Source organism: Sus scrofa, chromosome 13, assembly GCF_000003025.6.
Source record: "Sus scrofa isolate TJ Tabasco breed Duroc chromosome 13, Sscrofa11.1, whole genome shotgun sequence".
Classification (NCBI taxonomy): domain Eukaryota; kingdom Metazoa; phylum Chordata; class Mammalia; order Artiodactyla; family Suidae; genus Sus; species Sus scrofa.
Genome location: NC_010455.5, coordinates 54,204,520 through 54,222,657, shown reverse-complemented (window position 1 = coordinate 54,222,657; position 18,138 = coordinate 54,204,520). Strand labels below are relative to the sequence as shown.

The following is an 18,138-nucleotide window of genomic DNA, read 5'->3' as shown; positions in this document are numbered from 1 at the left end:
TCCAGGGTTGCTGTGGTTGTGGTGTAGGCTGGCAGCTGTAGCTCCAATTAGACCCCTAGCCCAAGAACCTCCATATGCCACAGGTGCGGCCCTGAAAAGATAAAAGACCAAAAAAAAAAAAAGGATCAGGATTGTCACTGCAGCAGCTTGGCTCACTGCTGTGGTGCGGGTTCGATCACTGGCTTGGGAAGATATGCATGTGGCAGGTGCAGCCAAAAACATAATTTTTTCAATCACCCTGGACTCACTCTGCCTCTCATATTCTCACCTTGAGTCATCCCGAAATGCTCAGTGAACCCATCCCCTGCTTGTAGCTCACTGCTAGGACCTTGATGTAAATCCTCATCCCTGCACCAGCTTCACAGGTGTCAAGGATACCAGATACCACCCAGTGCAGGGGCGGGGGGGCTTCCCCACCTGGCTGTGTGTCGTAATCACTGGCAGTGTGTGTTAGTATTTGGACCCTCAGCCCACAGAGATGGTGAGACCATGGGTCCTGGGTGAGGCCTTGGAGTTGCACATTAACACATTTGCCCTACAACCACCCACAGTTTATCTCCTGCCAGGCACTCACCACCTGAGCTGACCTCTTACCTCTCCTCTCTCTCCCAAACTCTTCCCAGGCCCTCAGCAACACCCACTCTGTCCTCGGCCTTTTCTTGAGGGCTTCTCGTCACCTCTCACCTTAATGAAAGCACAGCTCCCTCATGAGGGTACCACCTCCCCGGGAGATTCCTCAGGTAGAGGAAGCCCTTCCTCTCCTATCCCAGGCAGCGGATGGGGCGGTTTTCTTCTTGCTCCTCACTGCCACATCCAGCTGTGGAACAGGGCTTCATGGCAAAGTCTGTGGATGCAACTATCCCCCATTCCTCGCTGGTGGTATCTTTCAGCTTCCCGGCTACTCCTCCTCGTTCCCTGAGGAGGTGAGCCTCTTGCACTCAGTATGTCTCCCCACCCCAGCTCCTGTCATCACAGGAGGGACTTCAACTGCTCTTGAGAAGATGGTTCCACCACCTGGATCCTTTAGTTTTGGGAGCTGCCCAGCCTCCACCTTTTCCTTCTTACTTCCCGAGACACCCAGTGCCGTGCTCATATCCTGGGCCTTCACATAAACTGTGTTCCCTCTGGAATGTTCTTCCCTAGCTCTTTGCATAGCCACCTCCTTCTCTTTTGAACAGAATGGCCTTCCCTGACCACCTCATTGAAGAGGCACCCCTGCCTTTTATTTTCTATCACAGTCTTTGTTTATTTGATTCCAAAACCTTACCTCAGCTGGTGATTTATATGTCCTTTCATTGTAATTTATAGCAAGTGCATGATGTTATTTCCAGTCATTATAGGACAATGTAAATTAAAAATACCTTTAGAAAATAAGATCAGAATAAGACACAATGTTTTCCGCTTAAAATATATAAAACATTATGTGTTGCGTGAGTAAAGCTGGTACATGAAAAATAATCTTGCCCCATAAAAAAATTTTTTTAAATACTACATTCTGGTCTTTACTTCATTGGATACATATTTTTACAGCTGCACTAATGGTGTACATATGATTTTATATTTTGCTTTTTTAATCTGATTCTTTAACCTTTCTTGTTACTTTTTAAGTCTTCAGGACCATCATTTTAACCAGCTATCTACTATTCCATCCAACTAAAACACCATAGCTTATCATCATTTCCTTTTTGTTGGCTGTTTCCAACTATTCTCAGTTATTAAAACAAAACAAAACCTTAGACTAAACATGTGTGAGCCAATAGCTTTTCTTCCTTCTTTTCCATTATTTCCTTCCACCACATTTCCAGAAATGGATTTACTGGGTTAATAGCTATTATCCTATCAAGAATGTGGTAATTGTGACGACTCTCAAATTCACCCAAGAGCTCTTAGAAAACACAAGACCATGAAAAGAAAAACAAAAAAAGCATAACAAATACCAGCTCAGCCATCTCTGAGCCCCTTGTATGAGGTAACCAAGAGCCGACTGCTGAAACAAGACGCAACAGGCTTGCATATGGCATCAGTGCTTCCAAATTCCTTATGTTTCAAAGGGGTGATACCTAGGTTGTAGTTATCATTTATACACTGCATCAAATAACATTGCCTCTCACAGTGAAAGTTATTCCATCTTCAGTTCTTTTCCAACAATATCAATAAAAGAGGGTCAGCTGATGCTGCTATGTCTTGAACACCTTTCTAACACTGCCTATTCATCCCTTTCAACTGAAAACCCACCAGACCTCAGAGAATCTTCAGCAGACAGAAGTACCAAGTTAGAAATAAACAACATTGTTTAGTTTTCTTTGGTGTTTGAAACAATTACCTCCTATTTATGTTAGCATTGAGAGTTTATGGCAGTGATATAGTTTCCTTTAGAAATAAATATACTTAGAACGTGCAGAAATTAGCACCCTCAAACATTATTGGTAGGATTGCAAAATGGTACAGCCACTTTGGAAAACAGTTCTACGGTTCCTCAAAATTAAATATAGAACTACCATATGACTCAGCAATTCTACTCCTGGGTACATACCCAAGAGAGATGAATATATATATCCTCACAAAGACTGTACATTTAAGGAGTTCTCTTGTGGTGCAGCAGGTTAAGGGTCTGACATTGTCGCTGAAGCGGCTTGTGTTGCTGCCACGGCATGGGTTCCATCCCTGACTTGGAAACTTCCATGTGCTACAGGTGGAAAAAAAAAACTTTGGACATTTATAAACGTTCATAATAGCATTATTCACAAAAGCAAAAAATGCAAACGCAAAAGTTCACCAACTGATGAATGAATACAATGTGGAATATCCATACATTGGCATATTATTTGGCAATAAAAAGGAATGAAGTACTGATACATACATGAACCTTTAAAACCATGTACTGTGAACCTTGTGAAAATACAGAAGACCACATGTTTTATAATTCCATATATACAAAAAGTCCAGGACTGGAAGGTCCAGAGGGACATAAGGCTGATTAGGGACTCACAATAGGAGCAAATGGGGAGTGGCTACTTCACAGATATAGGGCTTCTTTTTCAGGTGATGAAAGTGTTTTGAAATTCGCTAGCCGGGGTGGTTGTACAACTTCATGAATAAACAAAAAATAGTCACACCGTACACTTTTCAAAGGCACATGAATTACAATGCAATAAAGCTGTCATTAAATAAGTACAAAAGGCACATATTTATAACAAGAATAGATTTAATTTTTTTTTCTTTCAAAGGTAGCATATAGTAGTGTAGTCATAAGAATCGTGACACTGACATAGGGCATGTCCGAGGTTTGGAAAACACCGCCTCAACTGTTCTGGCTTAAGCCTGCCCTGTGCTCCAGTAATGATGCTCTGAATAATAGAAAAGGCTCAGAAACAGCCTCACTGCCTCCACGATGCCCGAGACAGAGAGTCTCCTTAATTGCTTAAAAGTCTCAAGCGTGTGACTTAATTAAACTTCAATTTGTGGAGTGTATAAATAATGAAATACGGCATTTATGTGTAGTGCTATTTACTTTGGAGCCTATTACTGCAAAACACACTGAATTATTAAAGCGAGTAATTGGTTCTACTCAGACCCTCTGTTCTGCCTCTCCAGCTACCTCTTATCAGGGCTTCCCCTTAACTGACAGGCGAAATTAACTCAGGTAAAGCTGATGCTCTGATAGCGGCAGACAGTGTGAGCGAGACGGAAAATCACAGTTCTTGCAAATACAGCTGGAAAGAGTGCTGTTGGTGACTAGTTTCAACAGGGAAGGAAACACAGAAATACGGGGAGGGAGGATGGAAGGAGATAAATTTTAAGAGGTTGAATATGCTCACCTTAGGGGAAGACTAGATTAGCAGAATGCCCCTCCTCAGTGGAATCTTTTACAAGAGGAAGCCATGGCTATTTGAACATGGAGAAGGTTTGCAAATGAGGTCAGAGTGGCAGTTGAAGAAGTGGAAACACCTTGATTCAGCCCCTAGTGGGAGAATTTGGGGATGGGTGATAACAGCCACGTCAAATGTTGGCAGCAAGAGGCACTTGCGAAGTTCCTTGCAAACCACAGGTTTGGAAACACATGAAAACATTGACAAAAAATTTCCGCACTGAAGTTGAGCAGAGCCTTCACTTAAGACACCCAGACATGACGCTAAGGACTGTGCTAACAGTTAAATCACTTTTAATGACCCATGGTTTGGAGTTAAGTCAACCATCGTTAATCATCCAAGACAGACCGAAAAGCTGACATTTGCCTTGAAGTCTCCACATTACACGCCTCATGTTGACACAATGCCAAAAAAATCAGCCATGAGGGGGAGACAATAAAATCATTTGATAAGTGCACTCAGTTATTAATAGTTTGCATTTAGTTTGGATCATGATTATTTCAAACATGGCTGTGCTCCTAAACATGGCTGTGATCCTAGGTCTATTGCACAGTAGATGTTCAAAGACCAAAACTGGGTGATTTTATCTATGTGTCTGCATGTGCATGTGTGTCTGCTTCTAGCCATCATTGTACACATGCATGTGCTTTATGATTAGCAAAGAGCAGAGCAAGGATTCCAACTCAGGGAGTTGGAATTAAAGAGACCCTGCTTTTAATTATGATGCTGTATTTGGGGATACACAAGTCAGAAAAGGTGGATGAAGGCTTTTTCCCTCAGAGCTCCTGACTCAGTGATCAGACAGACTGTGGACTGGATTTCAGCCCCTCCACTCACAGCCTCGCCAGGTGTGACCCCCACAGGATACTCGCACCATCTCTGCCTCCGTAACCCATCCATCCACCCTTAGACAAAGTTACACACAAAGGCATTTAAAATTCTTCTCCTTCCAAAACTCTATAATGCTGCCTGGACTAATTCTCATTTCATTTTTTCCCCTTACGACTGTTCCTGACACAAAGGGGATTCTATTTCTCCATCTCCCTCCTCTTTCCAAATTAAGATGTTATTGAGACTTTAAAACATGAGCCAGCAGTGTGAGTTGGAAATAAAAGGCTGGTGACAAGGTAGGGAGAAGGATGAGGGTTACATATTCTGCAAATGGGCATCTCTGTCCCATTTCCTGAAAAAGATCATGAAGGACTTACCAACTCAAAGGGAGGAAAAATGGTTTCCCACACTCATTTCCATCCTCGTATGCCTCGGGCCAATAATGAATTTTTAGTTTTATGATAATTTATATACTTTAACTTGTTCTATAAATTACAAATGTAATGCATATATTTATCATAGGAAAAATGGAAAATACAGAAAAGCAAAAGGATGGGTACCCAATTTCATAAACTGTTAAAATTTTGGTACACCATCTTCCAGAACTATAACTAATATATGTGGGAATGTGTACATAAATACGGAAATATATAAAAACTTTTTTTTTTTTGCTTCTTAGGGTTGTACCCATGCCATACGGAAGTTTCTAGGCTAGGGATCAAATCAGAGGCTGCAGTTGCAGGCCTATTCCACAGCCACAACTTGGGATCCGAGCTGCATCTGCGACCTACACCACAGCTCACGGCAATGCCAGATCCCCAACCCACTGAGCAAGTCCAGGGATAAAATCCACATCCTCATGGATTCTAGTCGGATTCCTTCCACTGCACCATGAAGGGAATTCCCAGAAATATACAAAACTTTTAAAGAATGGGATGATTTTTATAATCTGTTTTTCCGCTTACAAGTATGAACTATTTTGAAATTTAAAGAGAGAGGGGTTGTATCAAAGGGACCTTCTTCAAAGGGACTCTAGAAAGCCATCAAATTTCAAGATTTGTTCCCAAGTTCAGCATGGTTGTAAGCAATTTGGCTCTAGATGCACAGGGACCTGGCTTCAAATTCTAGGTCTTTCCATCTTGGGCAAGTGCTTTAACCACCTCTAACCCTCAGTTTCCCCATCTGTAAAATGGGCTTATTGATTCTAGTGGCTCCCAGCTTTTGGTATTTCTTATTAGCAGCCTTTTTCAGGAGTTGCCGGTAAGAACACCTCCATTTTCTTTAGGGGAAAGGACTGTTCTTCTAAGCCCATGAGGTTTAGGGGGGCTGACGCTTCCTCCCCCAGGGGTGGCCATCAGTGACTGGGTATGCATGTGACCCCAGTCATGCCAAACTGAGGCAGCCTTGGGACTCTTGCTGAACAAAGCCTTTCCCTTCAAGGTCTCTGAGGGAGGAGGATGGAAGCCCAGATCTGTCAGAACTACAGCATGAATAAAACTTACCTAAGAGTGTGGGCCACACACAAGGAAGCAGAGCTGAAAGATGGAAACAAGGTGGTCAGTCATCCTAGACACATCTGTAATGGAAGTTTTATCTCCTTTACACCTTACAGTTTTGTGAGCTAGTAAATCCCTTATGAAGATTAAGTGACATCAGCTGATGAGCTGGGAGTCTCACTTGCAACTGAAAGAACCTGACTTGTCCAATGATAGTACCTACCTCTTAGGTGGTTATGAAGAATAAATGAAATCATGCGGTGAAATGCTTCATACAGCACCCAGCATGCTGAAGTCACCATCTGATATCAGCTGTTAGTGTCGGTATTACTATTAGATATTAACTTAGATGCATCAGAAGCCTTTTTCTCCAAATATTTTTATATACATGCCCACAATGGGCTAAGCAGAGCAGCAAAACACTTGTTATTATTGTAAGTCTCCATACTCGAAATTATTGCAAATCAGACTGGAAGGTTTTGTAAACTTTTTAAACTTCTCAGACTTGAACACCAACGTCCGTTAACCCATTCCTCTTGAGGCATAAAATGTGACACTTGAACACTATGGCTTGTTACTTTGGGGCCAGTGATCAAACAACTGGGGTTCTTGTAATTCCATAAAATTGGGAAGAAGAAAGAGCAGAGCAAGGGTTTAAGCCCATCCAGAGACACAGGCGCCTGAATAGCAGTGTCTGTGGACAAAATTCCACATTTGGGTTCCTGAGGACACCTCCCAATTCTCGCCAACTCTTCTCTCTCCCTCGGCTTTTCTAAGCTGGCAAACAATAGCTCTCTGCCCTTGAGTAGAAAGCATAGCCACACGGAGCCAGAATTCCAAGTCTGTAAGTCTCCATAGCAACTGCCCAACTCTATGAGATGGGGGTGCAAAGGGTCCTGTCCCATCTACTCCTCCAGATTTTACTAAGGATCAGGACACCGGGGTTGGGGTAGCGTTCATTATATACGGAAGCTGAGTCTTCAAGATACAACCTAACGAAAAGCCTGCCTGAATCCACCTCTTAGCCCTGGCTAACATTTGTAAAGAGCTTCTCGTGTTGCATGTACTGTGCCAGCCTTTGACTTGCATCATTTCATTTCCTTGTTGAACTTGTGAGAAAGTCTAGATTTGCCGAGGAGTACTGACTCATGCAAAGCTGCCCAGCCAGTCAGCTGGATCTAGTTAGGATTCAGTTCCTAAATAATAAAGCAACCATGGACAATAACAGCACTCATAGAAGCACGTCCCTTGCTCTGGGATCACTGTGAGGTAGCCCTGTGCGGCATGCTTTAGGTGCATTATTATTATTTTAGCTCTCTGGACACCAGTTCTCTCCCATATAAAAGGAAATCACATTTCTGATGATATGTTCTCTATTGTCTCTTACGTGTGTAAAGCTTGGATCCTGAATTGTACCGTGATGAATTTTTGCCAGAAGATTACTATCTTCTGTGTTGCTAAAAGAGGCTGGGGAGGGGGTAAGGGCAGGAATTAAAACATCACCCTCAAATATACCACAGTGATTCTTGGCTGCCAAAAAAAATCATGGAATCCCAATAAAGGCAGCAAGTTGAGAAACTACCCTCTCCAGGGGCAGTTTTCAAAATTTCCCATTACGAAATAAATCAAGTACGGGGGAAGATTTGGAGAGGAACATAAAATGAATTCCATCTTCACCTGAAGCCTCTTCTTTTTTTTTAGGGTCACACCTTCAGCTAGGGGTCAAATTGGAGCTGCAGATGCCGGTCTACACAACAGCCACAGCAACATAAGATCCCAGCCACATCTGCAACCTACACCACAGCTCATGGCAATGCCGGATCCTTAGCCCACTGAGTGAGGCCAGGAATTGAACCTGCATTCTTACAGATATTAGTCAGGTTTGTAACCTGCTGAGCCATCACAGGAACTCCCCCTTCTTTTCTTTCTTTTTTTAAAATATTTTAAATGGTGGTAAAAACAGATGTAACATAAAACTTCATCTCTTATTTTCCTACTTGAATTAGAACACAGAAATATTTCGAAGGAAAACAAATCTGTTCTCAAATTTTCTTCCAAGGAATCTCACCTGTGACTTTGTAGGAGGCTAAAATGCCCATGTGGCCACTGTTTACAGAACTTTCTAAAGGTCCTAAAGGCAGGTGTGGCATATCCACATTAGGACTCTTGGGCAGTGAGTGACAGAAACTCAGTTCATGGGAGCTGGGGCAGGGATGGGACAGAACTGCCAGTGAAGGGCGGAAGGCATTCTTGGGAGCTACGTTAGGATCCGCCCCCAGCCCAGGTGCTCCGCACTGCTTCTCATCCCTCTGCATTGTCCATGAGCTCTTTGTGCAGACCAGCTTTCTCCACCTGGCAGAGACACACTGCCACATCTTGAGTTTCCCATCATACAGCTTCAGCTACTGGCAACAGTTTGCCCTATCCTGTCTCAGACGCCAATTTTTAAAATCCCTAAGAAAGGCTCTAATTTGGCCAGGGAACCTACCCCTGAATCGCCTGCCATCTGGGACAAGGGCAAGTGCACAGCATGGCGGCTCCTGAGTGCCCCCTGCAGCCATTCCCCTTTCTCTCCATCATTAACTCCCGAGATTTTGATTTAAAGGTTCTGCTGAGAAGATTTTGGATGCAAGTAACTGAAACCTCAACTCTAACATGGAACAGGAGGGTTCAGGATAGGACAGACCTCAGGATCTGTGGGTCCCAGGGCTCAGCACTGTCCTCAAGGACCTATTATCTCCTTCTCTCTCTACTGGCTGTGGCGATGACTTCAGCCAAGCTGGTTCTCTAAGGATTGTAGTGACAAGCAGCTATTTATTCTTCTGTTCCTATTTAGAGGATAAAGTCTTTTGTCCGATAATGCAAAATTAGTAAAATAATGTCCCATGATGTAAAGTAAGCCCAAATCTCTTCCAGCTGATTGGGTCAGCCAGGGTCATGGAATACCTATGGGCCAGTAACTGCTGCCAAAGAAATGAAATTATTGAACGTCCCAGTTCTGAATTGACCAAGTTTACATTGAGACAGTCATGGCAGGCTTGGACTGTTTCTTGGAGATATGGTCCACTGAGAAGCTGGGGGTGGATTGGGAGAACAGAGGTCAGGCGCTAACCACAACGTCTATTATACCATCCCCCACATCTGGGTGGTTTGGGTGGTCCTGGATGCATTCCGAACTCAAGGGGTGGGCCTTGCTTGGTTTAGGTCAATTAGCTGATCCCATTTATTTTTTCCCACTTCCCCATCTACTATAGGCATTTAAAGCAGCCAGAGCCAATAAGATGGGAGAAAACATTTGCTGGGGCTTCAAGGAAATAAAAACATTCCTTTTCTCAAAGAGGCGAGGAAGAGGCTAGAATGATCCATGTGGTAATGGATTATAGTTGGAGACATCACTATAAACCCATATTTAACTTAACATAGATAGATATGGTTACACATGGAAAACCTCATAGATATGTTTACATACACAGGATAGTATGCACACACATATCTGTTTTTCTCTGTCAGCTGTGAGAGCTAAAGCAAATGACACTCCAGTTGCAACACGCCTAGTGTCCAAATCTGCTTTTTCGTCTTTTTAGGGCCAAACCCACAGCATATGGAAGTTCCAAGCTAGGGGTCAAGTTGGAGCTGTAGCTACCAGCCTACACCATAGCCATAGCAATGCCAGATCCAAGCTGCATCTGCAATCTATACCAGAACTCACAGCAACACTGGATCCTTAACCCAACTGAGTGAGGCCAGGGATCGAAACCACATCCTCATGGATACTAATCAGGTTCGTTATTGCTGAGCCACAACAGGAACTCCCAAATCTACGTTTCTAATACCATTTTCCAATCAGAGAAATCAGAGCTCCTAGAAGGAATGGCTGATTCTAAGACTGAAACAGGAAATATTCAAGATGAGCCTGGAGCATCTTTTAGGGCCAGAGTAATAAGGAAATACTCAGAAAGACAAAAATGAAAACAAAAACCAAAAAGATACTGACGGGGGTCAGTCAAAGGAGCACAGCAACCAACTGAAAGAGCTACTAGTGACCAAAACTGAAACAATTTTAGCAATAAAATTAAGTCATATCAGATTGTAACTCAAAGTATAAAATAAATATCCATGAATCCATACTGATGTATGATTGAATCAATAAACGAGGGGAAACACATCTCCCATGCAGAAAATTTTCAAATAATTTATATAGAGATACTTTACCGTCAAGGAAAGGGAACATAATTCCACGGTCCTTTGGAGGGGACCATGCAGAGTGATTTCTTTCTCAAGTGTACAGTATGTGGGAGCAGAGGCAGGGTAGGAAGAGTATGTGGGGTGGAGAAAGCTGACAAATACCACCTCAGGCAGGTCACCAGGCCAACATTAAATCATATCAATAATACATACACTTGATATGACGTGAGGAAAATGGCACTTGGCCACTACGTCTTCCTCCCAATAATCCATAACCCCGGTATTGCCATGAGTAGAACACCAGACACATGCCAATAGTGGAGCATCTTAGAAAATATCTGACAGGTGCTCTTCAAAACTCACAAGGTCATTAAAAACAAGGAGATCTGAGAAACTGTAACAGCCAAGAGGAGCTTAAAGAGACATGACCGCTAAAGATAATGCGGTATCATGGATAGAATCTTTTTTTTTTTTTTTTTTAAACAGCCACATCAGTGGCATATGGAAGTTCTTGGGCTAGGGGCTGAATCAGAGCTGCATCTGTGACCTACAGGGCAGCTCCCAGCAACATCAGATCCTTAACCTACCGAGCGAGGCCAGGGATCCAACCTGCATCCTCACAGACACTGTGTTGGATTTTTAACCTGCTGAGCCCCAAGGGGAACTCCTCATGGATAGAATCTTGAAACAGAAAAGAGCATTAAGTAAAAACTAAGGAAATCTAAATACACACTCAATGTTGGTAATAATGTCTTGATATTACTTGATAAATCATACTAGTGTATGATGTTAGCCACAGAGGAAACTCAGTGCAGGGTATATGGAAACTCTTTGTATTCCCTAGACCCCAATTTTCCTACAGATTTAAAACTGTTCTAAAGAAGAAAACCTATTAAAAAGAAAAACATTCCCTGTCTTGGAAGGATATTACTAGTAAAGATACCATTCCCCTAAAGGGTGTGGGATTGTTTTGAACATTATTAGATAATATGTAATTTAATAATCTAAGCAAAGTCTTCACATAGTGCTGGCACAAGAGGAAGGGTACCACATTCATTCATTCCATTCATTTGGCCATCTGAGGAATATTTATTACCTACTGTGAGATCATCTCTGTTAAAGGTACCAGCCGCGGAATGATTAATAAGACACCGAGTGCATGTGAAAGGGGAGAGGAGCAAATAAAGAGAATTTTCATATAACATGGAGTGCTGTTTAAAAAAAAAATACTAAATAGGGTAAGGAGGCAGGATATTTTCCCCTAAAGCAGCTGGGAAGACCCCTCTGAGGAGAAAACCTTAAAGTATAGACCTCAAAGAAGTGAGAGAGCTGGCCATGCAAGGATGTGAGCAAAGAACATTCCAGCACAGGAACAAGTAAACAGTGCTGAGATAGGAATGAGTGCATTTGAAGGCTAGAAAGCAGAGTGAATGAAGTGGGGATGGGTATGATGAAGTGGGGATGGGTATGAGTTGAGGCCAGAAAGCTAAGGGGGCTGAAATCAGGAAAGAGTTCAAAGGCCACACTAAGTTGAATTTTACTCTGCATGATGGGAAGTGACTGGAACCAGCAAAGTGATCTCCATTACATATTTGAGATCACTCCAGGAATGGAGTGGGATGGATGGAGAGTTTGAGGTGAGCAGATTGCAAACTATTTCATTTTCAATGGATAAGCAATGAGCATAATGGTTAAGCAATATACTGTATAGCACAGAGAATTATAACCAGTCTCTTGGGATAGAACATGACGGAAGATAATATAAGGGAAAGTATGTATATGTATGATAGGTCACTTTGGTGTACAGAAGAAATTGGCACAACACTGTAAATCAACTATACTTTAACATATAACACACACACACACACACACACACACATATATACACACACACACAATTATTCCAGCAACTGTATGGAAAATGGATTGAAGTGGGTGCTAGAGTGGATACCCCAAGCCAGAGAGGAAGCTGCTGCAGTGTTCCAGATGCCAAACTATTGGGTTTAGGAGGCAGGAACCATGGAAGTGGTAGAAATGGTGGGACTAGGATTATATTTTGAGACAAAACCAAGAAGACTTAATAACTGAATACATGGAGAGGATGAAAGAGGGGTCTCATGGGCTAATCAACAAAAATGAATGTGACTACAATCAAGACTCACAATGATTAAATAACATAGATGGTCCCTAAGATCCAGAGATCATTAATGAGCTCTGAGGAGACCAGCTAATTTCAGGATGGCCACAGGCTTAACATTTTTCTCTATAACATGATATCTCTTTAGTGAGACCTTTTTTCAGGCTTGAACCCACTGAGAAGATTTATCTCAGAGACCAAAGGGAACTGCAGGAAGTGGCGTCTCTTGATGAGCAAATACACTTGCTTCCTCTCTTTGGGGCAGCTGGGGAGGCTGCCAAGTGTATAATGTGTTTCTGTATCATCTCCCCACTCCTGCCTCCCCCAGATTCTTGGAGGGAAGCAACTCCATTTACCATTGCACAATGAGTACCTGGCCCAAAATGCCTGTACAATAAACACTTGCTCAATGACTGTGAAATAAAATGACAGAGGAGCTTAGAGGTAGCCCAAGTCTCCCTTAGAAACCATATTAAGAGACAACAGCAATATCCAGGCTGACACAGAAGTTCAGGGAAGGGGTGAGGTTGAGTAATCAGTAAGGGTTCTAGACTCCAGCCAACAAATGAGAAACAGAATGATTTTGCAAGAGGCGGAGCAAAGGGCTAAGCAACAGTCATTGTTGGGATTATGCAGCTAAACTTAATATTCTCATCACAGGACCACCAAATATCAGAGTAGAAGAGATATTTAGAAAACTTTTGAATCGAATCACTCATTTGACAGATAAGGAAATTAAGGCAAAATGGCTCAGGACTAGAACCAATTTCTTGGGACTTCAGATGCCATATCCTTTTTCATATCACGCTGTTGGGAAGTATTAAGCTTCCTTTTCTGTATGAAGGCTCAAAGAGGAGTTTTCAGAAGCAGTCTGGAGAGAGTCTTCCAAGGTCTGAAGCCTATTCTAATGTACCACCCTCATTGTAGAATTCAGTCCCTTGAAACACAAGTCGTCTTTTACTATTTTTTACTTTTTTGACCACCCTGAGGCATATGGAGTTCCCAGGCCAGGAATGGAATCTGAGCTGGAGCTGTGACCTACACCACAGCAACACTGGGTCCTTAACCCAGTGCTCTGGGCCAGGAATCGAACCCACATCCCCGACACTGTAGAGATCCTGTTGTGCCATAGCATGAATACCCAAATCATCTCTCTTGGTAAATTTTTCCTCTTATCCTTCAAAGAAAAGAAGGCAAGGCATCTTGGCTCCCTTTTTGACCTGGCCACTAGGAAGCTTAAAGCTAAATTTAACACTTAATCCTCATAACAATAGTGGCCTTAGTTTTTGACAAACAGTGCTTATTTCCCCCTCCTCATGGTGATTTTTCATGTTTTACAAGTATCTCAAAGGCCTTATTGTATATGTCTTTTACTGTTAGTTGTCTCAGATTTGTTTTGGAAGTCAGCCAGGTATAAATAACCAAAAAAAGAAAAAAAAAGTAGAAGGAAGATCTCACTTCTTTTGTGCACTAGAACCGCTACTTACAGTGTGGTGGCCATTTTCAGATCCCACCCTTGACCTAAACCCTCAGACTTTACCTCCTGGCTTTACATTTATAGAAAGGGGAGGCCACCACAGGACAGATTGCATACAAATGACTAGTTATAAAATTGTAGGGTCTGCCTGCTCACTAGGCAAGTCCCTGGAAACTTCTGTGAAATGAAAACAAGATGTGGAAGGAGAGTGCCCTGCTTCCTTCGCTGACGTGGCAGGATTTCACTTACAGCAGGAGCCTGGGGGGAGCGCACAGCCGGGTCCATGGCTGGTCAGCAGGTGGTGGGCTGGGTCACGTCCAACTCCACGCTTTCTGCTGACTGCTCCCCAGGCCCGAGATAGGCGATCACGTACAGAGCCTTCATCTCTTCTGGATTCCAGCCACGTACAGAGATTAAAGCACTCATTTTCTGAAAACATGAGGCTTTCTTTTCCCTCCCTAAAATGAAATTCCTCCTAAACCACAAAAATTTAACCCAGGCAGGATTAGGAAAGCAATAAAGGACTTCATGCAGACATCTTCCCTGCTGCTCCCTTACTGCTTCACGATCTTCTCTCGCCATTTCAGTCCAGGTAGCAAAAGAAATATTTATAAGTCCCCAGAAATGTCTACTTCTGCAGAGGATGCTAGGCTTTCATGCTGATGCATTTGAGCCTGAGACTTGCTGTGGCCTTTTTTTATTTTGTTTTGCACTCTTTCCTAAGTTTGAAAATGTTGTCCTTTATTCTTATGATGTTAGCCATGATCTCTGTGATAATCTAAGAGATATGTTCAAAAGAAAAATGGCTTCAGGCAGTTCTGTTGCTCATGGAAATAATCCTTCCCTAAAAACATCCATTTGGATTCTATTCATGATCTCTTGCTAGTGAGAGCCAATTTGTTCAGGTACAGATAGGAAGGTGCTGCCCCAATGTCCCCAACACCTTGAGGAATGAAGATGGTTCCAAAAATTGGCGATGTTTCTTGAGAAAGTCTCAGTAAAATTATGAAATGCAGGCAAGCTAGTGTATGACATCTGCACAGCAGGAAAGGGCTGAACCTGGACCCAGACCGTGTGGATCTGCATCCTTATCTCTGAACCTCAGACAAATTGCTAAACCTTGTGTAGTATTTTCATCCATAAAATGGGAATAATGTCAGTACTGATTTCATGCTTACTTTACAGAGCAGATTCTCACAGTTTGGTGTGCATCAAAACCAGAGCAGAGCTTGTTAAAACACAGCTTATTGACCTCATCATCCTGATGTTCTGATTTAGTGGGGCTAGGGGAGGAGGGAGCCTCTGCATTTCTAACAAAGCCCCAGCTGGTACTGCTGCTTTAAAGCTCACTCTATGAGAACCACTATCATAGGGCTACGATGTGGATGTCGTAGTTAAAGAACTAACCTAAGTGCTAACAACGCCTATTTGAATGTACTGCTGTTAACACTATGCTGGTAGGAATTTAGCCATGATACATAGTGTCCATCATTATCATCTTCCAAGCTGTCCCATCAGCTTAGAGATCATAGCAGATCTATAGTGAAATCATAATAAAATTCATTACAAGAAACCTCAGTACACAGGAGAGAAGACCCTATTAGGTTCCTCACAGAGATATCCTTCTTTTAAGGAGTGACTGTATTCATAAGAGGTTGTAAATGGTTCTACATTCTTCAAAGCAATTCTATAGCTCATTGGGTTTTTCCCCCTAAAACCTGTCAGTACCCATCTGAACATTTCTCACCAGGCAGAAGAGAAACAAAAGCTGACACAGCTACTTGCTGAAGTTTCCTGACTTTTCTCTCACTTACAGTAAAAACATCAAACCAGATTTAGTCATTACGGTCAAAAAGAATTCTTCCACTCTTGTCAAATAATTAAGGAGCCCAGCAAACGGGGACGTTCTAACTGGCAGTTAGAAACATCAACAACCTCAAAAAGGGTAGAGGAAACAAACCGGCTACACTAGAAGAGAGGATTGTTAAAAAGCTCCCCACAACAAAGTAAATGAATACGAATCCCTAACCTGCGGGCGTTCCAAAAACCCTAGGGCCAAAGATAAAACACCAGAAGGAAAAGCTGTAGCAGGTTAAGCTCTGTGTAGAGAAAGAGGGTATCAAAGATAACGTCGAGGCTGAGATGTTTCCTTTCCAGGACTCTGACCATACACGAATCCAGAGTAGGAGGAGGAAGAGAGATGCCCGCCCCGTCTTCCCCTGCCACACATCACTCCTTCCAAGGAGAAAACTTCTTTTTAATACACTCAGGTCCAGTGCCTCCTTCTGTTGGAAGCACAGGGCGAGTTCAACAATGAGAAGCAGTCAGTCCTCGGTAAACATCTAACTTTTCCAACTCAATCAGACCTAAGTTTTTGGTAAACAAAACAAAACAAAACAAACAACACGCCCCCCCCCAAAAAAAACCGTCCAGAAAACAGCCAGTGAAACATGAGAATTAGATAAAGCATTCTTGCATAGCGATGGCTTTTGAGAAATTAAACAACGGGCGCATGTTTGCAAGGATCCAAAAATAAGCTTTACCCTGACAGTTAAGAGCTTACTATGCAATGCACTTTCCCTGACACTTCTCTTACAAAAAGGTACGTGATGACCAGTACTGCGCTGTGACGAGGACTCCACGAAGCCGGTCTTTCATTTCTAGTCGGGTAAGAGACAGAGTGGGCAGCCGGTGGGCGAATTTGGAGTGTGCGTCCCTGGAGCCCAAAGCCTCCCTTTGACTTGGCACGGGTGGAGGGAGGGAGACACAGGTCCGGAGATGGGATTCTGGGGCTGCCACGACTCACCTCACCAACTTCTTCAGGCTCGCAGCGCCTCGACGGCCGGCTCGGGGGCGCAGACGCGGTGGCGAGCGCCGGCGGGGGCCCTGGCCGGCCCCGGGAAGGGCGCCCAGGCCCGGGAGGCGCGCGGGGGCCGGCACGGGGCGTCGCGGCAGGACAGACGCTGGGCGCGCGAGCGGGGCGGGGGGTGCGGCGCGGCCGGTGCGCAGGGACAGCAGCGCGAGCAGCAGCGCTGCCAGCGCGAGCAGGAGCAGCGCCGCCGCCTTGCTGCGGAGCTTCATGGTGCGGCGCGGCGGCGGCGGCCCCCGAGCGACGCGGCCCCTCTGCGCATCGCGGCGCGCTGGGCGGCGGCGGCGGCGACGGCGGCGGCGGCGGGGCGAGGGCAGCGGCGCGCGGCAGCCGCCTCCTCCGCCCGCCAGCCGGGGACTGGGGTCCCGCCGGCCGACGGGCGGGCGGGCAACGGAGGAGGAAGGGGGAGGGAAGAGGAGGCGTGAGCGGGGCCCAAGGAGGAGCTGCCCGCGCCTACCGTACTGTGTGGAGTAGCCGCCCGTCCGCCCACCGGCCAGCCGCCAAGCGCTCCGACTTCGGTAGGGTGGTCTCAGAACTCCTCACTTGCTCATTCATTCATTCTCTCCCACTCCGTTTTGTTTTATCGTTTACTTCCCTCAATTCACACACTCACTCTCCTATTTCATCCCCTTTTCACTGGAGGCCCTCATTACTCCTCGCATTTTCCACATCATTTATTTTTGTCTTATCTATCCAGGCACTCATGTGCTTATGCATACATCCAATCAGGCATTGACGTCTCTGCCCGGTTTGCCCAGTTCAGGTCCTGGCACTTGGTGGATATGAGTAGGATAACATCATTCCAGATCCATGTAGTCTTTAAACAAGTTTCAGAATGAATTTGAGAGTCTGGATGTGAAATCTGACTCTGCCATTCAATGGCTAGTTGATCCTGAGTAAGTTGCACAACTTTCTTGATCCTTAATTTCTTTACATGCGAACTGGGATTGTATTGCCGCTCTTCGCAGCGGCATTTTGCAGGCATTACAATGAACAAAGCGTTCCAAGAAACTAGCACAGGGCCTGGCTCACAAGTGGTCCTGTCTTGTAATTAATACAGTAAAACGTAGCTGTTGTATATACATAAATTAACTTTTTTTTTTTTTTTTTTTTTTTTTTTGCTTTTTAGGGCCGCGCCCACTACAGCTGCCAGCCTACATCACAGTCACAGCAATGCAGGATCCTTAACCTGATGGACCAGGCCAGGGATTGAACCTACAACCTCATGGTTCCTAGTTGGATTCCTTTTCCTGAGCCAAGATGGGAACTCCCAT

The 18,138-nt window shown here is 44.0% G+C and overlaps 1 protein-coding gene across 1 annotated transcript in view; it reads right to left on the bottom strand.

The window, feature by feature from the left end:
* GXYLT2 (glucoside xylosyltransferase 2) overlaps positions 1 to 17,133 on the bottom strand; it is a 97,255-nt gene extending 80,122 nt beyond the window's left edge. Inside the window, exon 1 of the mRNA XM_005669726.3 lies at positions 16,802 to 17,133. Within this exon, the coding sequence (XP_005669783.2) occupies positions 16,802 to 17,076 (275 nt within the window). The 5' untranslated portion in view covers positions 17,077 to 17,133. The remainder of the gene's footprint in view (positions 1 to 16,801) is intronic.